Below are 25,040 nucleotides of genomic sequence, written 5' to 3' on the forward strand. Positions count from 1 at the left end.
ATGTTTTAGTTTGTTTCAGTAGATTGTCGACTTTTTTAAACGAATTTCCGTTATAATAATATATAAATTCGATGATGTGTTTGCTGCTTAATTAATAAATATCTGTTACCCAGCATCAGTTAATTCTAAAGACTTACAAGCGTACGTCTACTTGAAAATGTACTACCACTACTACACGTGTCAAATGTACTACCACTCAAAGGCCTTTGATTAGCTGTAATGAGAACTACGTTTTTACCCAGAAACTCATCGTGGCAGACACGTAAAAGAAACAGATTCTATCATTACATTTTCGACAATCGCTTATACGCAGTAGTTTTGCACCTGTGCCATTGCGTACTGCACAGGCAATCTGAAGCAGATAGATGCAGAATTCCACTAAACACCAATGTTCATTCACTAAAGTTAAAGGCTGCTTATTCACTGATTCTTTACAAAGGCTGTTAGTTCTATTCAATTTCTTTGATCTTTTAAATAGTACGCTAAAGCCCGTCTTTGTTTTTGTACTAATTTGCATAGGCTTTGTCCAGCGGCAAACTTACCTCAATTTGTTTAACTACCTTTTAGAATACCTTTCCTTTCTTTCGTAATTTATATTTTAATTCTTTAGAATATTTAGCTTGTTTAATTCCTCAATTTCGTATTGTTGTTCTAGATGTCAAGTTTAAATTTTTTTTATACAAAAAACTGTCTTAATCTTTGGGATTCAAAGAAAACGATGAAGGGCCGAGCTTAGAAGCGTTACTTAAATTTAAGTGACTCTTACATATTATGTAAGCAAAAGAAAAAACAGAATAATTTCACAGTGACACTGTGAAATTATTCTGTTTTAAAGAGACCAAAAGACTTAACTTTCGCGTTACTTACATCTTATTCACGTTTCTAAGTATCGTGGAAAACCCATAATGTTTTAACACAAATCGTTTAATCAACTAGAAACTATGAGCGATTTTTAAATAATATATAAGTGTAAAGTAAATATTTGCATAACAAAACCTCTGCAACATGGCGTCCCTCTAGAATTCAAATCGCTGTACATCGGTTTCAGCTATCCATTCCGCGAAAGTTTTGAGGTCGAGTGCTTAAAATAGGTTAATGTAGTGCTTGTAGCTTACGCCCAAGTTATGTACATAGTTGAATGCAGCTACTGAATATTGTATACTATATGGCGAACTTTTAGGCTAGTTTAATACAGTATGAGGTTTCATAGTTTGCTAATATTAGTTGGATATTTTGTATAGAGTTTACAAGTTTTCGAACTGTATTCTGAAGATGATCTTTCAAGCATGTGGTGGTTGAATATGCCAATACTCTGCATGGAACAGAATTTGCCTGTGTCTGAGTTCTGACATGATTTTGAGGAAATTTGAGGGAACTTTATGGAGTTATCCAAGTATTTTTGAAGATGTTTTGATGTCGCCTGGGTCCAAAATGGTTCTAAAGACATTTTTAAAGGAGCTTGGACTAAGGTCAGATAGTAAAGGCACGAACGGAGCACGAGCTGAACACAAATTTATTTTATAAGCACGCTTGATCGGAGATTGTAAATCAGCCTATATAGAATTTGTGATTGTTTCGTGCTCCTCCGCGCTCTGATTCTCTAGCGTGAACTCACCTTAAAGAGCGTTCCAAAGTATTATTGATGGTATTTATTAGCTGTCATCGCTATTTTTCTCTGAATGAGCAACCATACAATCTTTTCCTTCTATTTCCGTTCGAATATAGGTTATCTTTTATCCTTTAACGTTGATATACTCTTCAAGTAATTCTTGATATTAAACAGAAAATTCTTGCTGATATTTATAAGAGTCTATTAAAAAATATACTGCCTCTATAAAGCCTTTGAACGTAAGTCTCATATAATTAGGCTCTTGGAATTAAATCTGTAGCTACGATGTTGCGAGTCTGAAATGTCGATGTTTTATTTTTAGCTTGAAAAGGTTACGGTTTTCTTTTGATACGGAAATATTTTAAGAATAAACTTTTGAGCTAATGATTATCTTTTACTATAAATGTGGGAGTACCTGTTATTACTTATGTTCTTCAGGATCTTGCGGTGTTGTCACTAGGTCAATAGTTCCTGGTTTTTTTTTCAATCTTTAGGTAGATGAAGATTTTATAAACTTATATTATTATTTTTACTATTACCTTACCAAGAGATTGAATTTATTGACGACGATAAGCTATGGTCAAATAAGTCAAAAATTGTTTAGCTCAGTCAATGTCTAATACATAGCACCGAATTGTCATCATTTTGGTCGTGTTTCTCTTCATTATACTCTCGAGTGTCATATTATAACCGTAATCGTAACCCCAAAACACCAAACACTATCTGTACAACGTCATATCTCTAAATGTAAAGACATAGTTAAGGATTATTCTACATCCCGAACATTTCTGAAACAACCCTATAAAACTTTATTAGTCTTGGCAATCACTACAAGGCTTACTTTGGCCTTTTTATATACAAAAAGCAATTTCTTTTAGTTTTTCACCTAACTTTTCCGTTTTTGGCTTTGCTCATGAATTCTTTCTTATGTCGTAATTGGACGTCGGATTCTGTGCCCCATAGGAATTTGATAGAGATTGCCTGCCTTTGTTTATTTGGGAACGTAGAGTATGTTTACACGTATGTATACACGTAAGTTTTGTGGTCTTAATAAATCGATGTAAAGAAATTAACCTTACAACTTATGCCTATTGCTGTTTATGGCTAAAACTAGCTGACCCACGCAACTTCGCTTGCGCCACATAAGAGAGAATGGTTAAAATTTTCCCCGTTTTTGTAAAAAAAATTAATGGCACTCTGCTTCTATTAGTCGTAGCGTGATGATATATAGCCTAAAGCCTTCCTCGATAACTGGGCTATCTAACACTGAAATAATTTTTCAAATCGGACCAGTAGTTCCTGATTAGCGCGTTCAAACAAACAAACAAACTTTTCAGCTTTATAATATTAGTATAGACATTATATTGACATTCTTTGGTCTGCCTACCCTCAAAGGTACAGGGCGTGAGTTTTTGTTCGCCGCCGATATTCTTACAAAACAAACATCGGAACAATATCGTGTTACTCATTGTATTATCCATCTCTGCAGCCAGCGAGGTGCCAAAAATACCTATTTGATACAAAACCCAAATGGTGCGTCATCTCCCTTTCTTACTCCAAGGGTGTGAGCAAGAAACAAGACCTCTCGACCAGACCTTATCGCAAACATTTATACAAATTCAAATGAAAAACGGAATATTCAATCTCTCGCAGAAACCTCCGTGGAAAATGTAAATACGAATGCAAAGCGCTTAAGAGATTATGTTGAGAGAGTATCATTGTATACTTTAACTAACCGAGAGTGAAATTGTACTGGAAAATGTAAAAACCGTCGGTTTAAAAGAACTTGTATGTTTTTCTCGTATCCCAAGTGGGCAGAGGCGTATTTAAAAACCCACGCGTCTGCCCACGTTTCTTTTATTTTGTTTTCGAGTCCACGCTAGTTGCCGCAAATATGAATACCAATACAGGGTAGTTTTAATGTGGTTGTGTTTGATTTTGTTCAAACTTTAGTTTTCAGTAAAGTTTGTCATATTCGATGTGTCGATTACCCCAGAACGCCATTAGCCTAGGTTTGCTACCGTTCCTTGACATATTGTTTCACTATTGGATACGAATATTTTTTAGCTGCCGTTATGTACAAGTTTGACAGTGTGTACATCATATTAAAAAAGATAGTAATGGCACATGGGTCGTCATCAAATCTGGTGTTGTAGGTTTTTCACGGACACAAATTCAACTGGTAATAATAAATCTGCCTCATGTTATATCTATGTAAAATATCCTCGATAAAGTTCACAAATTAAAACATGTTTCATTGTGCCGGAATTAACTTAGCCAGCAAAGTATACCTACAGAAAATAAAGCTGAGTCCATTTAGTTTATTTCCCAAATGTTCGTGAGCTTAAATTGTATTAGGCTTAAGCAATCACTATCTTTAATGGCCGACGTGTCTGCTCGTGACGTATGTACGTTTACGGTCAGATTACCCCCCCTCTAGTCCGAGGAAAGTAGGCAGTTAAATGAGGGGAAGCTTTTTAGGCGATTTTTATAGTTGTTTGTGAAACAAATGCTTGTTATTTCTGGTCGGAACAATTTTGTTTATTGAGTAACGTTGGTAAGTCAAAACAAAAATTGTGGGGTTTGTGAGGAGGGTAGACTATGAATGGTTTAAGAAACAATTTTGTAGGCAGCATGCAATTTTCCCTTGAAGAAATCAGCCAGTGAGTGAAAAAGCTTTCCAGAATTGTACAAATTCTAATACCGTTATGTAAAGAGTATGAAAATTCACAAGTTTAGTTTGTTACTCAATACCTATACGTAATACAATAAACCGTTATTTGTCCAGAACAAAATAAGAAATATGTCACAAACATTTTTCTTCCAATGTCTTGCAGATCTAGAACAATACAAGGTTGCTCCGTAATGTCTGTACCTAACGACTGTCTGGGGATGACGCAGAACCTTGTTCCCTACAGTTTTATACCACCCCTGTACGCAATAGCCTTCACTGCTGTGTAAACTTGCTTGCCTATGTAATAGTATACACAAATATTGCCTTAGTAAAGTATGACAGTAATTAGGAAGCACCTACTTTGTGTTGAGTGATGGCTTAGAAAATATTGTGTAGCGAAAGCGTTTTGGGCACGCCCTTAGTGGTGTATAAACGTTTGAGTTGATAAAACCTCAAAAGGTTCAGTAGCAACAATTTTGTGGGGAGGATCCTATATCACGATTATCACTGTATTTAAAAGTGCTCTATCGCTTAATGATTTAAAAGTATAGTTGCGAGTTGGCTTTAAGTATAGGATTTCTAAACTTATTGGTAAGTATCTGTTGATATTGTCTGACCGTCTGTGTTATACGTTAGTCAATTTTTTAAGATTATAAGAGTTATTTATAGCCGAGCAGCAATGATGCATGAAGCAGTGATAGCCGAGTGGTTTAAGTTGGCACCTCCCACGCAAGTGGTCGCAGGTTCGAATCCGAGGCAACACACCAATGACTTTTCGAAGTTATGTGTGTATTAGAAATAATTATCACTTGCTCTAACGGTGAAGGAAAACATCGTGAGGAAACCTTGCATGCCTAAAATTTGTTAAATACATTTATTGAGGGCATGCAAAGTCCCCAACCCGCACTTGGCCAGCGTGGTGGACTCAAGGCCTAACCCCTCCCCCTCGTTTGGGAGGAGACCCTTGCCCTGCAGTGGGACAGATATGGGTTATTAAAAAAAAAAAAAAAAAAAAAAGAGTTATTTTGGTTTTTCCTGAAAAGATAATTTTATTCTCCCAAAACTTTTCTTCACGTGAATCGAGCCTATTTCCACCCACTACCAACAACGTTATACTTGGCTTGCTCCGCCCATTAGGGTGTCTGACAAAAGACAATTAAATTACACGCCTGCTTTATTCAGCCTCTATTTATGATACCTACCAACACGTCTTTCCTTTTAAATATCGCTTAATGCATTCTCGTAGGGAGCAGGCGCTTGCCAAACGGTCTCTTTAATTTTAAATTTTGGGAATGTATGTCTGGTGTAAGGATTGGCTTGGCACGTTTTGCGGAAAGTTTGACTTTTTGAATGTTTGCTTTTATGTTTGGTGCAGTTAGATGTTTTTTGTTTTTGGTTGTTACATCATGTGATTTTGGTCTTTATTGAATTTTTATTCTCCAGGTTTACTCCTCTTTTTTTACTTTTATTCCTCGTTGTCAACTGAAGATGAAATAAGGACTATATTACCAACGAATGCCATTTCTTATAAACCAACTTTTACTATTTTATATAAGCTATCTTCCTTAAACACAATTGTGGTTATTAGCATATTATATTTACAAGCTTAGAACGTCTGCTGTCTTATCAGCATTTTGATCTTTAATTAAGATCTCTCGGGCTGATGCATGCAAGTGATTCCAGTTATTGAAGCCGTTCAAAATATCATTTCAATTTAAGGTCCAAAATCGTTCCTGAAAATATTGAGTGCGCACGTGTAACTTTTCCTACTTTTATATCAACAAAATAGATAACTACCAATAAAAATTCTCATCAGCTACCTTTGTAAGATAAAGTTTCAAAGAAGGCCACAGCCAGTTGCGCTCACCGGTCGGTAAACGATCTGTGGGTGAAGCAACCGTTGGCGCGGTCATTCCATAGATGGGTGACCGCATAGTGGTATTTGAACTGGGCGTCTCCGTGCTTCGGAGGGCACGTAAAAAGTCGGTCCCGGTTGTTGTCGATATAGATAACAGTCGTTAAGTCATGTCAAAGGCCTTCGGGCGGCTTGAACAACTTTGACACTAGGTTGACCACTAACCATACGATAAGAAGAAGAAAGAAATACCGTCGCGTCGCGTCTGTTGCGTGGGCGTAGGCTGTAAGGCGACGTTGAAGGTTTATGAATAACGAAGTGAAACGAAAACAGATCTTTATCATTCCGGTCTATTTTTAACTTGTTTTTGTTGCTGCTTATTTATTTTTCAAATTAGTTTGTGAAATGATTATTTGTGAAAAATGATCGAAAACTTCACGATTTATTGGGGCTTGTATTATAAATGTCGATCTTGTATCCAACATTTTCGATTTTTTTTTGCAATTATCATTGTATAATTTCTCTCTTGTGAGTTCATTATATGCTTTTGTTGACTCGGAAATGTAATCATATACCTTATGTTCTATAGTTACACTATATACCCCTAACTGTAGAGGCAGCTAGTCCGGGATATTGAAAGCAAATAGTGACACACATACTGAACATTTGGTGCTAAAGGAATCTGGAGCTACCCTAAACACGATTTTATTCCAGCTGTTCATACAAAACAACAACTGAACCTTGCTTTGTGGGTTGCTTAACTAAATCCATGGGTCACTTAGGAAAAGACTTCCTCCAATAATTCGTAGATGATTTGTCACTGGTAAAGTCTATTATTTAGTCATAATAAATTCTGATGACGCAACAAATATTGATTTAACTATAGATAGATATAACATTATGAATGCTACTGCGGAAATTAAGTTTTAAAACGAACCTTTTATTATTTGTAACGGTCGACTGCACTTATATTGCTATGAGATAATGTCTGAGAAGTTATTTATTATAGGACGTAGTTAATAAGTTTGACTTTAATAGTCACCTATCTTGATTAAGTATTACTTTATCATAGTAATTGTCAATTCTTGAGACGGTTTTAGTAGACTGATATTTAATTGTCTGTGTTTTTTATTAGCTAGAAAAACAGGTAAAATGTCGCTTTGCATGTTTCTTATAGGGGAATCAAGCCTAGCATACATTTTACCTTTGATTGCTTGACGTTTCGGCGCAGATTATACTGGTATCTGTGCTTGCTGAATAGATTTCAGATAAAAGATTGAGATAAGATCCCTGTTTGTTTGGATAGAAACTAGCGAAACAATAATGAAGAATCTTTCAAAAAGCCTTTTCGTCAAACAAATCATGATGAGGTTTTAGACGATGTTAATATGTGGCTATGATTTTTCTGAAGTTTCAGTACTCCCTATGCAGTACCCACGGCCGAGTACCCCTTCAATACGCCACTTAGTGCGACCCTGGCTGTATCAAGTTGTGTATCCATCATACGTTTTACTCTCGCAGATCATAACCTACCCATTTCATAATTAGAGAGAATTTCCAGATTGCTTATTTTATTTCCAAAAATTTATATAAATATCATATGAACAAATCACATGTTTATTTCTATCACTCTTAAAATTGGCCGTACCCCGCGAATATTCCATCAAATTATTGACAGTATCTTATCGAATCAAAGACCGCCATGTTATCATGTCACCAGATATCAGAACTCTATGTTAACCATATATTGTATACTATATATTACCTATAGGCATCACGTGTTTTGTAGAAAAATAAATCAATTTTGTTTGAAAAATACGCAGTTATATACTTCTAAAGTTTCTCGATACTTTTTTGAGCTAAAAGTGTTGTTGAGACAATTTTTTTGGTATATTATTGTGTCACTATTAGGCATTTGTCACCTTTTTTATATAAAAGGTCAAGGTCAAATGTCATTTCAAGTGACCTTTAGTGTCAAAAAGTGAATTTTGTTTAGTGACGTATTAGCATATCAGTGTAAACAATAGGAACAAAATTGTTAAACGATTTAACGATAGTGTTATAATAAGAGACGTTGAAATATTGTGTGGTGAATTAAATATGGCAATTTTGGATACTTCGCAGTTGACGAACCAAGTGGAGAAGTTGGCACAGGTCAGCCGCGATCTTCGGCGGAAACACAAGTCGCTACAGAATCAGGTGAGTGTAGTTCTTACTACTTTTTAAAGCACATTGAAATATGCACTTACGGATTTATATAAAGCTAGAGTTAGTTTATTTGTTTCAATGCGCTAATAAGGAAGAACTGGTTCATCAAAAAAATATTTTAAGATTGAATAGTCGACAGACAGATCTTCGTTTTTATAATCGTACTATGGATTATACGTGATAATCAGCGTTTAAAAGAATGCTTAAATTAAGGTTAAAATTGTATTCATTAGTTACAAATCTGAATAACCATTTGTTAGTAGTAGCACGTACTTGACGGACTCCGTTGCACAGTGGTTAAGGAGGTCGCTACGCCACTAACAGTGCGTTGGGAGGCCGTGGGTTCGATACCCATAAGGAACAAATATTTTTGCGATCCACAAATATTTATTTCGGGTCTGGTAGTACTTTGTGTCCGTTGTTTGTTTGTTTTCCCCGCGACACAAGAGCAATTATTCTTAGTACTGGAGTTATCTTTGTTAAAAAGAAAATTACACGTGGAATAACATCACAATACACTACGTATAATTTACCAGCCAATATCACTATTAACATTAGTTTTCGTTGCAAAGAAGCGAACGGAAGTGATGCGTGAACGTAAACAATGAGCTACATTACTACTAGTAGTTACAGTAATTACTTGAACAGCGGAGCTAGCAGTTTGACGGAATGTACTGACCAAGATACGTGAAAGAAACATTTACTTGATTTAAACGTTCTGGGCCCACCCAGGACAAACCTTCGTGTGATGAGCACGAGTATTTGTTCTGAGTCTGGTTGTCACATTATCTATATAAGTATGTATTTAGAAGTATATAATTATGTTAATCAGTTGTTTGGTTACCTTAGTACAAGCTCTGCTTCGTTTGGAATATAATAATTTATTTGTTGGTACTATTGAACAGCTGTTTATGCAGCTGAATGTAGAACTAACTGGCTCAACTTTGAACCTTCTTATATAGCGTAAACAATGCTAGGAAACCATTTTCTGTTCTTCATCCAAATGTATAAAGATAAACTTATATATAAAGTATTAAAAACGTGTAAAAAATTCTAACGTCGCGTTCTTAAAAGTTCGATATTATAAAGTCCTTAAAACAACACGTTCAACCCGAACCACCGTATCGTATAAAAAAATGTATCGATTCAACCGTTCGTTCATGCTTGCATAAAATTTACATAGACTCTCAAGCACGCTTGCACAAAACGATTCTTCATGCAGGCTTGTCTAGTGCCCGATTAATGATTCTTCAGTCAGTTTCGTGCCTGAAAATGAATGGAGCCGAAAACATAGCACAATTTAAGACCTTAGGCTGGTTGCATTGCTATCCAGAAGACCCGTATCTACCCAGAGAGTCACATAAGTACCTTTCTGCTTCGCTGTTAAACGGTGTTCCGTCGTTAGGAGCTCATATGAGTTTCCCAGGAAATCGAAAAACCAGCTTTAAAGTAATAATCTCCGAAAAATCTTAAAAGAGCTCTCTTAAGCGTAATTCTAGAGAAAACTTCATAGTTCGGTCATTATCAAAACCTAAGTAAGACTTATGATAGTTAGTCAATCTTAACTTTTAAACTCTCGTTGCATTTTTAATGAATAATAGAATACCGGAATTAACGCAATTTACCTTAAGTGAATCTTAGTGTAAAGCCATTTGTGCAATATTTCAATATTACAATACTTATATTTCACATATCATAGTAGCTATTGGTCGAGTTATTACCAAACTTAGACGCGCGTAGAATGAGGGTAATGTCTGTGTACACACAACGTTCGTATTAGTTCTAATGCCATCAAAAACATTCTGTAAAAACCTCAAGTCTCGCCGTAAAAAGTTGTGAGATCTATATAATACCAAGTCGATTAATCTATTTAGTCTCTACTTAAAAGACCTTCTGTCTTAAGTTATTACGTATGTTATTATCATGCCAATTTAAAAATAAATACCTCTAAAACAAATAGACCGACCTGGCCATCGCATGATTTGATTATTAGTATGTATCACACTACACAGCACGACGAGAAGTTAATGCTCCTGAAATGTTAATGGCGAATTTGTGTTTTCTTGCGATGACCAAGTCGATCTATTTATTTTAAAGGTATTTTTTTTTAAATTGGCATGATAATAACATACGTAATAACTTAAGACAGAAGGTCTTTTAAGTAGAGACTAAATAGATTAATCGACTTGGTATTATATAGATCTCACAACTTTTTACGGCGAGACTTGAGGTTTTTACAGAATGTTTTTGATGGCATCTCACTTCTTTTTGTAGAGCGAACATAAGTCCAATTTGTATGAAAAGACGTTTTTTTTTCATAATTCAACATATTTTCTTATGGGAATGTTGTTCAGTTTCATGGGCTAAACACCCTTACCCACCCTATACCCCCTCCCGTTATGCCTCATATAGTAGGTACCTATTTACACCTATTTATTTTATTTTCTACAGTAATAATAAATTCATTAACTGCAAATGTAACCTTGTAATGCTATACATTTATATAGGATTACAAAGTTATCGTTGCAGTTGGTGTATTTAGAAAACTGGACCGAAATTAGAAAATATTAAATTTTTTCCATGATTAAGACACTAAACCCTATTTGTATTCTAAATTTTAAGCTTCTAAGTCTGCTAGAAGTACCTTAGACTTTTGATGATCGGTGAGTCAGTGAGTCAGTGAATCAGTGAGTGACAAAATTCAAAATTTTAACAAGTTGTCATTCTTAAACTACTGGTTCAAATTGACTGAAATTTTAAATATACCGTGTTTATACAATGACTGATTAGTTGCTGAAAATCCAGGCTTCTTGTTTTATCCACAACGAAATTATAGGGGTGTCAAAAATAGCCCGAATTGCTTCGAGAAAAGGATGTTACGGCCGTGCCGCTTTTTTTTTGCTCGACTTGCGGGGGCACTTCCGTGCCCCCAGATGTTCATACTAAGTGTGTGTGAGTTAGTGTCGAACTGAAAACGTCGTACTTTTTTTCGATAGGAGAGTTATTTGTTTATAGTCAAGCTTCTAAGTGAGTGCGAAGTTTTATAATATCTCTTCAATATTTTTGACTAGACTGTAAGTAACAGTGTTAAATGTGATTTTTATGTTTTTCTTCTTGTTTTTTTTTTATTACTTAAACATATTTTACATAGTAATATACACAAAACTATACAGTAGGAGATGCGGTAGTGTAGGGAAGGAATGTATTCCTTGAAAAAATTTAATTACTCTAAACACTAACGGGGTGACAACTTTCAAATGAATAGGCACTACTTCCGCATGACAAAGCGTAAAATGGTCATCAAATCAATTTTTGCTTTTGAATATATTTTTTCCTAATCCCATTTTTGGCCGAAGATTTTACCCAAAACCGTCCAGCGGCCGGGATCATCGGCTATCTCCTGCTTACCATCCAGATTTTACTCCAAGTTTAAAATAATATTCATTTTTAAATTGTATCAATTACAATAGGTCTCAAACTATTTGGAACTGCGTTACGCATCAAAATTACAACCCTTATGTTTAGTATGTGTGTCTGTATGTTCCAGCATCTGCCAAAAGGTACAGAACGGCTATTGTCGGGGTATATGTTTGAAAGCTTTTTACCTGACCCCAAGCCTGAGGTATGTACCTAACTTTACGTTTTGTCATGTGACGAAGGGGATAAGCATGCTTATAACAAGTTCGGGTGAAAATTAATCTTTATTAACAAGAAATAGGGATGTTTCTTGCATGGTTAAGTCGCGAGTAATTTGATTTTTTATACAATTACGTGATAGATCTTATTATTTAATTTATTTTTAACAGATTTAAAGGTTTCTCGAAGGTATCACTCATTTGAATCATGGTATCGTAAATAACTTCATTATTTCAGATTTCAAGATCCAATTTTTTTTTATATTATGTACTTTTATATAGCAATATTTCATACTAGAGTTCGGTTATAAGATGTTAAAGGTTTAAAAATAAGCGATCTTGTACTACTTTTATCGTTTGTCTCTCTTCCTATCTAAATAAATTATACATGCTGTCCTTATCCCGCGTGTCATGTTAATCAGTGTTAGTGTGCCGTTTTTATGTACTAAACGCTTTATAGAAAACATATTTATTATTTATGTAACAACTAGTTTTCCCAGCGATGTGACTTGAAATAAAAACAAAGAAATACTTTTTTGACTTTTGACTTTATGGACAGCCTTAAATTGATACTACTACTACTACTTTTCGAATTAATAAGACAAGTAGACATAGGCTGAATATAACTAAAAAATATTTTAAATATACTATTATAGTAACTACATAATTAAAATGATTACGTAAATTACTACAATGTTATGCATAGTACTGGCCTTGAAATATTTTTTTTTATTTATGAAACAATACATTTTTGTTTGAAAACATTTTTAATAGACTTTCAACCTCTATATTCGTTAACTAGTATTGTTTGAGAAATGAAAACGACGTCAGGACTAACAAAAAACAATGCAGCGACTTCATGAATTCATGAAAAAAAGTACATATTAATAATAATATATACACCTGCTTGTTGATTACGAGATCTGGATTTGGTATCAGGCTATATCCAGGTTGCTATTCCACAACAGTTGTTAGGAGAATATAATTTAAAAGAGAAGGAGCATTCTTATAAAGACAGTACTCGTGTCATGTCTGAGCTTATATTCTGAAAAAAAAATATGACTAATAAATCTATACTCGTATTCATAATTTTGGTATATCAAATCATTAAATAACACCACATAGTTACAATAAAATACTATTAACGGCCAAAAAATAATTAAGTTCATAAATCAAATATAATTCACATCCAACAAAATTGTTTTTCTACTACAAAACGTTTTTATCCCGTGTAACGAAACGTATATGACGTACAAACCTTCAGCCACCCCTGAAACGGATCGATACAGCCTTCGGTAGCCATTTTCATTCGACGGGAAGAGGGAATCGGAGCTGGCTTGATAAAATACCTTTAAACTAAGATTTTAGTGTGAAATTATACATTTTGAGGGTATTTCGAACATCTCTGATCATGTGTGAGTATGCTTTTATATAAAAATGCGTTTTTTTGTATACAAATTGCGTTTGTGCGATGATTTTTTTTATATAAAGTGTTTGAGATTAAGTTTTATATGAAGTAATTTTGATAGATTTGTATAGCTTTTCTTAATGTGATAAGGTTTTCGCCATTAGTGTGATTTATTGCGTTTTGGCTTGCTTTGTCGTCGGAGATTTCAATACCTAACAATGGTCGTAGGGAGTGGTCAGTTTTGACATGTAATATTTGCATTACCCCTTTAGAAATTGACTGTCTGAGTTGCATTCTTTCATAGACTGGTAATAAACGATACAGATTCGCTGTTATAACTAGGATTTTTGTAGTAATAGTAAAGGGCGTATTCAATATGAGTTCCTTTGTTCTCACGCCATTTTGCTGTCTGTATTTCTAGGTATAGACCTAGATAAATCTAGGGCGTTACCGTGTTGCAGATTGCAAATGGCTATTAGTTAACGATGATATATCTCTTGTATTCTCCTTTATTAGTTTACCGCAAAGGCAATAGGTCTTCGGACGTGGATGTGAAGTAATAAGAGTTTTAAAGATTGTCGAATCTATCAATGTGGTACAAAGCTGCAAAAAAATTTACTAGATGTTAGTATTAGTATTTATAATAGTAAAGATAGGGTCTTAGGAATGCCTCTGCCTAGCAGTGGAAACAGTACAACAGATTTTTGGGTCATTCATTCTTTTGGTTTAAATAATCATCAAGTCTTAATCTTAAGTCGTAAAGCTATTCTTTCTTGTGTATGCTTAAGTTATTCTTTGTGTATTCCAGATGCGACTGGTGTGCGAGGAGCGCTCGGAGCTGACGGCCATAGTACAGTCACAACAGAGGGACATCACCGCGCTACAGCAAGACAGCGCACAGAACAAGGTACTGTCTTATCAATTAACATCTTTAGTTAGTCTTCATCTCTCTACGCCTTTGGATCTCTTCTTACATGCTGGTGTGCCCACGCCTATCAATATTGTGCATCAGCGCCTTATAAATTGCTCTTTTGTAATACGCAAGTATGAGATGGTGGTAAAGTTTCTTTCTAAGGCTGTAGTCTTGGTTTTCCAACTTTTAATTGTTTGGAATTTCTTTAAAGTATTTTTCCTGTGTCTGCAACGTGTTCGGATATCACACGCTTATGAGACGAATATCACGAACAACACGCAGCGGTTATGAGAAGAATAACTTAAGGTCTGATACTACCTTCTTCTACCTACTTCGTAAAGTTTCTTATTGAAACTATGATTCCTTTTTTTCCGACTGAAGGATGTAGTATTGTAGGTATTGGCTACAACTGATAGGGGGAAAACAAGAGAAGAAATTACAGAACCTACAATAATTTTACTCCATCTGCAATCCTCACACAGTTCGTAATCTTCCAGAAATGCCCATCATGCGGCGCGGCGACTCCAGACGGCGGGGACGGCGGCGAGGACGACGACCAGTCATCGCGGCCCACGTTCAGCGTGAGGGAGCTGCGCGCCATACTGCACGAGCGCAACGAGCTCAAGCTCAAGCTCAGCCGGGCTGAGGAGCAGCTCAGCGCGCTGCAAGTTGACAACCAACATGACAGGTCAGAATGAGATTTTTATTGACATTTTGCCGGCTGATTTGATTTTCGATCGGTTTTAGGAGTTAATCCTTATTATATTTAAGCGACCGTATTTTTTAAAATCTAGACTTTTAAACGACCGCCACTCGTCTATTAATATTGGAAGGAGAAATAAACTGCGATATAATTTTTACAGTTACATTTTTCCGACGATTATAGCTGAAATTTCGGTTAGTAATTTATGTGTACTTGTAACATGTAAGGTGTATTGGCTCTTAAGATCTTTCTATGGATGAAAGGGAATCGTTCGACTGCCTCTGTGGCGCAGTGATTTAGGTCACCACGCCGCTATCAATGCGTCGGGAGGTCGTGGTTTCGATTCACACACGGAACAATTATTTGTACGATCTACAAATAATAATTTCAGGTCTGGTTGTACTTTGTGTCCGTTGTTTGTAACTCGACAATGTACTTCGGCTTCGCAACTCATTGTATACTTACAATAAGTTGCGATGCTTTGTGTCTGATCTTAAGTTAATAAATGCTAATATTAAGTCTTCAATCAAGAAACATCAAGAAGTCTTCATTCAAGAAGGTTCATCATCTTTCTTCGGTTATCGAATCGAAGGGCGATCTTTTACTTTGACGATCCAGTCATGATTTTGGTCGGCAAAGTGGAAGATTTGCCTGTAGATATCGTACATACATCGTTTGCAAGAATCAATACGTGGAAATGGTAAGAGATATACCTGAATTTGTTTGAAATATGTATGTGTTTGTTTATCTGAGGTCTGAGGAGGAGAAGACAAAAAGAAATATGTGACGTGTTTTAAATCTGAAATGTATTTGAAATGAGGCAGTTTGTGTATGAATGTAAATGTGTTGCATCTTTTGCGACGTGCCGTTTCTAGTTTGTTTCTTAGGCATCACTTTACTATTGTTTTGGATGAAGAAGTTTGCTGAGAGATCAATGAGAAATAGTACATTTTACCTGACTGCTGCGTGATGTCACCAGCGTTATATATTTTTTTAATTCTGCAACGTCAGATGTCACCACATGTAAAACAAGTACATTTTGTTAAATTCTTTACGATTCACCAAATATTGGACCATATAATAAAAATCTGCTCTTTATTCCAGTGGGTCAGACACATCGCCGTCAGCGAGCACGGCACCAGTGGACGACGACGCGCCGGTACAGGGCCCGCTGCCGGCCGAGCCCGACGACGCGCCTTGGAAGAGAAACAGCGGAATCAGGAAGTTGTAAGTACTATAACTTGTGACACTTAAGACGTTTAGTTACTGAGGTGCTCGGGATATTGGGTGAATATTTTGCGTGTCATCGTGGATTATTTTGAGGTTAAAAGTAGTTATTTTTGGGTTCTGTAGATTGACGTAGTTATTTGTAAGCTTGAAAATTTACTTTTGAATTGGATATATTTATAGGGAGGCAGAGATAGGTTAAATTTCGGAAATCTGGACTATGCATGATTTGGAATATAAAATGAAATTTCTTTTGGTGTTTGAATTGCATGTTCTTCTTATAATAATGTGATATTGAGTACAAAAATACCTCAGCAGAATAATACAGTTGCATAATTCAATATAAGGACTTTTTGACAACTCTAAATTAATAACTCATCTGCAAAAAGTATGCTTGTACTCGACCGACTTTCTTGTATTTGCTTGGGATTTTGGTTTTAAAACATACTTTTCTATACATTTAGAGCTTTAAAATGTTTCAATACTATAATTTATATACTGGACGTATTTTGCTCATTTGACTTGTGTGTGTCCATTTGCATAGATATTAAAGCTCGTTTATACGTGTATTCGTTCATTTATGTACGTATGCACTCGTATACGTTGGTCGAAAATCAGCGTGTGTATACAAGCGCATCGAGTTTATTTGTAACACTTTACTGCTACACATTTATTACGGACATTGCATGCCCCCAATAAATGTATTAAAAATTTTTTAGGCTTGCAAGATTTCCTCACGATGTTTTCCTTCACCGTTAGAGCAAGTGATAATGATTTCTAATACACACAACTTCGAAAAGTCATTGGTGTGTTGCCTCGGGTTCTAACTTGCAACCACTGGCGTTGGAGATGTCAACTTGTACCACTCGGCTATTACTGCTTTATATAGTGTAACTGCATTTATTGAAATAGTACAAGAATGTTATCTATGGTGAAAGAACTAATTAATAAGTTGGGTGGTTTTATAATATCACGATTTTTTCATCATTAATATAGCACTACTTCATACTGTGACGTCCGTTCCTAACTTCACTCCGGGCTTTTATTTTGGTTCTGGTACATTGTTTTCATGTTTTATTTCCTATGAGAGCATGAAAATTAGCTGTAAGGATATTTTCAAAATCTTTTGGGTGTATCATTCAAAATTTCTCTTGTTTTTTTAGGTTAGTATTTTTGATTATTTGTTTGGAAAATGCCACCAGGGCCGAAAGAGATGGCGCACGGAAGACTAAGCACGCCGCACGGTGTTGCATGTATTAAAATATTACACGTTTCATGACCGCTTCACGCTTGACCACTCCCCTCTCCCATCCTGTTTTTGTTTAACCATTTCACTATTTTATGTCCAGCACGTTTTTTTATTCATTTATTTTTGTTTTTTATTTCATTTATTGACAATACATTGCTAATATGTGGATTCTATGACGCACATGTTTCATATGATATTTTTTTCAGTGTGCTGTAGATTTTGCTAAAAGAAAATATGTACTTACCTTTGATTTTGTGAATATTATTTTTTTACCTTTAAAATATACTCGAAAAGAGTATTATAAATACTGTTATTATTTCTAAATATTAATTAAATAAGCAAGATCCACAATAAAACAAACATGTTTTTCAATACTTCGAAATTGGGACGCACGACAGTGCATCCAACCAAGTCACAGAAATATACTTGAAACATACTTTTACCCAATTTTTATTTTAATAAAAATCAGGTCGCACGGCAGTGCACCACCCAAGTTACAGTCAAAAATTAACAAATTATATTATTGTTTCCCCAATTTTTTTGTTTTGTCCCGCCTTCCTTACCGAGTGTATGTCCGGGTAGGTTCGGCCTGGCGCTGACGTCACGCGCGGCCGGCCGCCGCTCGCCGCCGCCACGAATCTCTTTCGGCCCGTGGTATTGAAGATTACGTTCGGTATGTTCACGACGACTTGGAGGTTAAGTGCTGACGGTTGCGGTATGGAAAATGATGGGGAAGCATGGGATTGTACAGGCGGGAATAAAAATGTATGAAAATGGGAAAGCATGGATTAGATGTGGAAGAAAATAAATGGAATTGAATCGGATTGGAAATATGTTCTGAAGATTCGCATGATGTGAACTAACCAATAGGAAGAATGCTTTCAAACAACTGCGAATAAAAGTTGAAAAGATCGAGGGTTTGAAAATTGCTATTCAATAACTAATTTTGGGATTAAAATGTTTGCAATTAATGTTATTGGTATTGAATCGATGAATAAAATTAATTGCATGCCTTGTTGAACGTTTCTAAAACAATGAAATTTCAATGGATACTTTAGCTAAAAAGGGAAGTATAGTAATGTGCACAATTATTGTTATAAATGGTTAACCAAATATAATAAAAATACCAACAATTAAATTGCGTATCTTTGTTGGCCCAATGCTTTTCATATTATTATTTGTAGATCGTAGATATTATTGTTCATATATTTTATGTTTTTATAATTTATCAATCGTCAGCACTTAATTATTTCAATGCGTCGTTCTTAACAAGTATTTTGAATAGCACTAACACTTTTGAGTGCTTTTCAAAATGACATGATATTTATTACAGAATGCATCCAATGTTTACACTGTTTGGCTTTCACAAACACGAGACACAGTAGTTAGATAGATATTTATTATTTATGTTTTAAATATAGGAATATTTAGAAGATGATTACATAAATATACTACAAAAACTCAACAATATTTTATAAGTGAACTTGGCTCATCAATTTCGTGTACACTTTTGTAAACAATTTCAAAGAGGCATTATATCTTTATTAAAAATATTGTAAATTACTTACATAATTATACTGTTTTCTTTTTTTGGCCATTGACGACTCAAGTTCACATTTTCGATTTACTTAAAACAAGATGTCTACCACGTTTGTCTTGTGTTTCAGTTTTCGCAAGCTCTTTGCTGAGTCTGATATCGCCGTGGGCGGGTTCCAGCGGCGCTCGCTATCATCCCTGGCGCGGGGCACCCCCCCTCCCTCTGCCGCCGCGGCCCCCACCCCTCCCGCGTAGGCACTCCATCCCCCCTCACACACAAACAAATACACCGACCAAACACCGACGATACTCAGATATTAGGAACCCCATAGTCTCCAAACTTGACCTAAGACAAGAATTACTAAACCTTAATCTCGGAACTCAAGAATTTGATAGTTGGATTGGAGATAAATTCGACGAAAATGAGGAATATGAGCAGGATAGCAGATTCGTACATGACATACCTTTACAAAGATCTATTTCTTTAGACCGAGGTGTCGACATCTTCAACCATTTGCAGAACATCGGCTCCGATTGGTCTCGAAGCGAACGTTCCATATGGACGAACAGAACGGAAGAATCTGAAGAAGGTCTCATGAATGAAAGATATAGGAGTTTCGAGGATATCCCAACTTCTCCGCACAAAACGAGAAGTAGGCGAGCATCTACCGGTGTTGGGAACGCTTACTCCGAGCGTAATATAGCTTTGACGGTACTGAAGGATAGTTATAAAGGCTTAGAAGCCACTAGCGGGAGTGTCTCTCCGCAGATAAAGAAGTTGCAACGATGTTTTACGTTTTCTGGGAGCTTTGACAATGTAAAAGAAGATACGGATGCTATGCAAATGGTTGAAGGGGAATCCAAGGTGAAAAAGCGAATGAGGCTCAGAGTCATGATACCTGATGCGAACACCAGTAGCTGTCCTGTCTCACCAGACATACAGAGACTTAGAAACTTCAGTTTTAGAAACTCAGCTGAAGATTTCGTGTCGTCATACATTTTAGACGACGATGACGAAGGTCTAGAAATTCGGGAGCCGTTCTACAGAACTATTAGTAGTATCTCGGTCGAGTGTAGTAACGGGGATGGAGACAAGAGGCCCAGGAGGACCGGCCTCCAAGCCCGGAGGGAAGACAGTCTAAGGAGGGGAGTATTGAAGCAGGACAAGAGCTGCGAAAACCTTGAAAGGCGTCCGTCGCTTGAACACATCGAGTCGACTTCTAAAGGGCTTATCAAAGGCAGCTATACAATAAGACAAAACTTTGAAAAGTTACACAATGTCAACGGCGATACCACACTAATGGTGCCGAAAATTATCATATCTCACGTTGAAAATGATTTACGCAGCACTGTTGCCAAATCTAACCCTTCCAGTGTAGAAATTAGTAGAAATTGTGATTGTCGGATATGTAACGAGGGTTATAAGACAAGTTATGTAAGGAGCGCTGTTGCTAAGTTGTTTGTTAAAATCTTGACTTGTAGAGAATATGGACGGAAGTACTTCGATGAGAATAACAATTTGAATGAGAATGAAATGTACAACTGTTTTATGCATATATTGAAGTTGATGCTTGGTCTGTGGTTGAGACATCTTGATCACAATTAGTACATAATACCATCCAAAAATCTATAACTCCAGTTTCTGAGAAACATTTAGCGGTAGTTTATCTATTCAATAATGTTTAAACTTGACAGTTTGAATAGATAAACTACCGCTAATGTATCTCAGAAGTTAATTTTCGCCTTGGATGATGTTATGCAATAAAGGCTTAGGTTTAAAATATGTTGTAGTGTTGTTCGATGTTCACATATTTTGGAAGCTTTCTTTATTAGGTGGCCTGTTTGTCGTATGAGATTGAAAACATCTTTTCTTTAACGTAGAAAAAAATCTAAGGCGATTGGGTATTCGATCAAAAGATTATGGAATTCTGAGAAAAGGTCGTTAACGAACGATGATGTTAACCATACAAATATATTCGTCATTAATGGTCAGTTTTATCTCCTATGAATAAAGTCTTCGGATAGGCTATTCGATAGATAAGGTGACAGATTATTTGCGAAGAGAGTAGTTATCGGGGTCATTGAAAACGGGCGAAATATATCGTACGTCAAATGTATTTGACATAATATATGACGTAGTTCGCGCGTTTGTAATGACCAGAGTTGTATCTATTAGTAGCGATAAAATTTACCATTCATGCCATGATAACTCACTTTTGATCGAATACCTATAACATAAAGTACTAAAAAATCTCTACGAAACAAGCAGGCAAATTTATTATGACTGTGATTTCTTTTGTATAAAAAAATATAATTTCTTAATCTATATTTTAAATGAGTAGCGATGTTTTTCAACAATATTATAATTAGAAATAAAGTATTATGATTAAATTGTCGGATGAATGTTAGCGCCTTATATTTCATCGATATTATATTCGTGTCAATTTTCTATGACTATTGTATTGAATCTTGTGTTTTGGAGAATATTATTTGAGGTTACTGCCTACACCTTTGGGTACAAAGCTTAATTTGAAGATCTAGGCAAGAATAAGGTATTTAAAAGTGATAATTACCAAGAGACATTTTTTGTCAAACTTTATTTTTACCAGTCCCTATTAAAAGGTTGAAATAAATAAATGACTGCCTCCGTGGCGCAGTGGTTAAGGTCACCACGCCGATACCACTGCATCGGGAGGTCGTGAGTTCGATTCCCACACGGAGCAATTATTTGTGCGATCCACCAATAATTATTTCGGGTCTGGTTGTGCTTTGTGTCCGTTGTTTGTATGTTTGTAAAAGTTCCCGCGACACAAGAGCAATTCTTAGTGCGGGAGTTATCTTATAAAAAAAATCATGAAAGTGTAATATTGGGACTCTTTATTTTTCATAAAAAGATCACAAGATAGAGACAACAAATTTATTTTATCAATCTACCCTCAAATGATGTTCTCCAAAAACCAGTAGTTATTTTACAAAACTAAAAACCTAAAATGTTTAGTTTTGTAAAATAATCTGCGAACATTTTATTACTGGACTGCGTGAGTTACGTACTAATGTACTTGTATACATAATCATCACATTGTATAGTTGATGTATTCTTTAAGTATTTAAGTTTCATTAGAAATACTTATATTGAAATTTTACCTGTTTTCTGTGGAAAATATTCTGATATAAAACTACAACAACCTACAAACAAATCCTTTGCGTTGCACAGTCGGGTAAGAATAATGTGTTCGCAAACCGATGGGCACAGACGGCGGTCAGTTTTATAGAGACTGGCCAATTGTGCAGGAGTTTATTTATAGTGTCCAAGTCTGTGCACAATACATAAGTACACTCTTTATTCCTTCACCCTCATATCATATATGGGACGGATAAACCGTCACGATCAGTAAGAGAACGGGCGTAGACTTTACGTGCTCACAAACACTTTGGTCTGGATAAATTAGATGTTATGATGGCGATTCTGATCGAAAGTGTCAAACTTAAAACCAGTTCTAAATATTTTCCACTGAAAACAAGTAAACATTCTTTACTTGAAAGATTTTACAATTCACGTTTGACATAACATATTTTACTAATTACTACCGAACAAGCGCTTTCAATGAAAGAAAAGCTAAAGTAAATTGAAACTTACGTCTTTATTCCATTGAAAAACATGAGGCATTCGTCGGTTTACATTAATAAGTTACGCAGTCACAAAAGGACGTAAGTCACCTAACATTGAACAAGTCTTACGAAGTTTTGTCATTAGTTCAAATATGAATTGTAGAGTCTAAGACGTATTGTACATACAGTTTGTTCGTCAGTGTGAGTGCCATTAGATCAGTGGTCACTGGTCATATAACATATCTGATTGGTCTCGGTAGGTTACGAACATTTTGTATTCGCTTGTTTTGATATATACGTGATGTGGTTGAGGTCTATAATATATCAGAGAAAAGTTACAAATGTTACAATATTGGTGGTTAAATACATAAGTGTAAGCTGAAATACAGGAAAATGTCATTGATTCCAGTTCAAATCTCAGGTGAGATTTAAAAAGAGTGAGTGAAAAAAATATCTTCGAAAATCTTGTAAGAAATTACGCAAATTGGGCAAGAAAATGGCTTAAATGATAAGCGAAATGAACACGCGTTACAAAGGGACATATGCTTGAATGTTAAATTGCTTGATATAAAAACAAAATATGACACCTTTGGCTAATAATCAACATTTTAACATACTCATATGTGTATAATATGTTCATAAAAAACTGCATCGGTAAAAGCATTTTATGCTCTTAACTGTATGTTATAAACTTTAACCACACCACTAAACTCTGGCCACACAATACACTTCAGGCCATTAAAATTGGAACCATTTAAAAGATATGATATTTGTGGACCATCAGTATTTCAGTACGCTAATGGCCTAAATATAATATATAAATAAAACTGACTCGGTTGATATTAATATTAGTTAAATCCTTTCATTTAAAAGTATTAAGTTACCAAATAATAATAGCCTAAACTTCATAAGAGATACGTTTTGAAGAAAACAGTATGAATGAAAAAATATATTTATATCACTAAAGGGTTTTTTTTTCTATCAGATTACTGTTTAATTTTGACAAGATAATACATACAAACAAACATATAATCACGCGTTCTTCCCACAGAGGAAGGCAGAGACGCCACAGTGCGCCACTTGACCAGTAAATGTATGGAAAATCTGTCAAAAATTACAATTTGCCTCAAAAAAAAAGTGATTTGATAGAAAAAAAATCCTTTAGTGGTATTTTTCGTCTGTTTACATGTAACCGTTTAAAATATGACAGAATACATTTAAAAAAGAATCGACTAGTTCAATCTATCTTGGTTTCAACCGCCATATTAGTAAAACCATTTTAGACCCAAAACAACACCTTTAAAATAAAATATAATTAAAACAAATTATTTCTGATCAAATTTTTCATTCAAAACTGTTTCCTTGAAAACGTAAATCTCAAATATTTATTTCATTAGATATTACAACAATCTAGCACATCGACAATAAGACATGTTTTGGAACACAAGTTGGGGATACTTAGGATGAATTCTAGCATATAACATAGAATGGTACTGCATTTAACTAATATTTGATCAAATTCATATAAAAACTGTATAAAACAGAAAACTGAATGAATGAAAGTAATTACAGTAGTTTTGATCGTAAACGAGATTCACGCAATTGATCTAAAATTTGATCAGGCTATGGTATAATTTATTTAAATATTGTTCAGTGTGTGATCACTTATTTGATCAGATACTGATGAAAAATTATAAACACAGATTTGATCGTAAAAAGCGAATCGATCAGTCGACCAGATCAAAGTAAAATACTATTTTGGTCTAATGTTTGATCAAGTTGATCACACAATAGACTGGGTCTATCCCACTAGTCCCGTTGAGTTGTCCCGTGACGGGACAACTGGCACTATTTTGTCCCAGCTGTCCCGTGGCGGGACAAGTGACACTGTTTTGGTGCCAGTTGTCCCGTTGCAGAAAAATCACGGGACTAATGGGACAGACGGAAGGGTCAAAACAACTGGTTCCATTGAGTTGTTGTGTGACAACAGGTACTTGGTACTTCGGTAAGATAGCAGATGATAAATTGTACGCTACACTATGAAAACTTTAAATTCACAAGAAGTTTTTTTACCATTTGAAACTTTAAATTCACAAGAAGTTTTTTTACCATTTGAGCTTTTCACTTTATAATTAAATTGACAAGAGTGTCTATATCTATGACCTTCCATACCATAAATGTAAAATGCTTATCCGAAATTCCCTACCTGAAAAAACATAATGGAAGGAAACTAAAAATATATTGTTAACAGGCCCCTGGAGCAGCTCAAGCACTCAAGTCAATTCAACATGTACCTAATGTAATTTCAACTTATCTACTAGAAATTAAGTAAAAATCTACTACAACACAACGTATAACGTCTGCAAGTACCAAATACTTGTTGTCACACAACAACTCAATGGAACCAGTTGTTT

The 25,040-nt window shown here is 35.3% G+C and overlaps 2 protein-coding genes across 4 annotated transcripts in view; one reads left to right on the forward strand and one right to left on the reverse strand.

Moving 5' to 3' along the window:
• Rph (Rabphilin) overlaps positions 1–25,040 on the reverse strand; it is a 242,387-nt gene that overhangs the window by 91,678 nt on the left and 125,669 nt on the right. The window lies entirely within an intron of this gene.
• Rilpl (Rab interacting lysosomal protein like) overlaps positions 1–25,040 on the forward strand; it is a 68,456-nt gene that overhangs the window by 40,661 nt on the left and 2,755 nt on the right. Inside the window, exons 4-9 of one of the 3 annotated variants that reach the window (XM_076128063.1) lie at positions 8,263–8,337; positions 14,198–14,296; positions 14,800–14,990; positions 16,110–16,232; positions 18,064–18,154; positions 19,149–19,288. In XM_076128063.1, the coding sequence (XP_075984178.1) occupies positions 8,263–8,337; positions 14,198–14,296; positions 14,800–14,990; positions 16,110–16,232; positions 18,064–18,142 (567 nt within the window). In that variant the 3' untranslated portion in view covers positions 18,143–18,154; positions 19,149–19,288. Of the gene's footprint in view, positions 1–8,262; positions 8,338–14,197; positions 14,297–14,799; positions 14,991–16,109; positions 16,233–18,063; positions 18,155–19,148; positions 24,426–25,040 lie in introns of those variants that run through there. The other 2 variants (XM_076128062.1, XR_012959950.1) reach the window with 2 other exon arrangements.

The sequence above is a fragment of the Anticarsia gemmatalis genome, chromosome 20, assembly GCF_050436995.1.
Source record: "Anticarsia gemmatalis isolate Benzon Research Colony breed Stoneville strain chromosome 20, ilAntGemm2 primary, whole genome shotgun sequence".
In the NCBI taxonomy this organism is placed as follows: Eukaryota; Metazoa; Arthropoda; class Insecta; order Lepidoptera; family Erebidae; genus Anticarsia; species Anticarsia gemmatalis.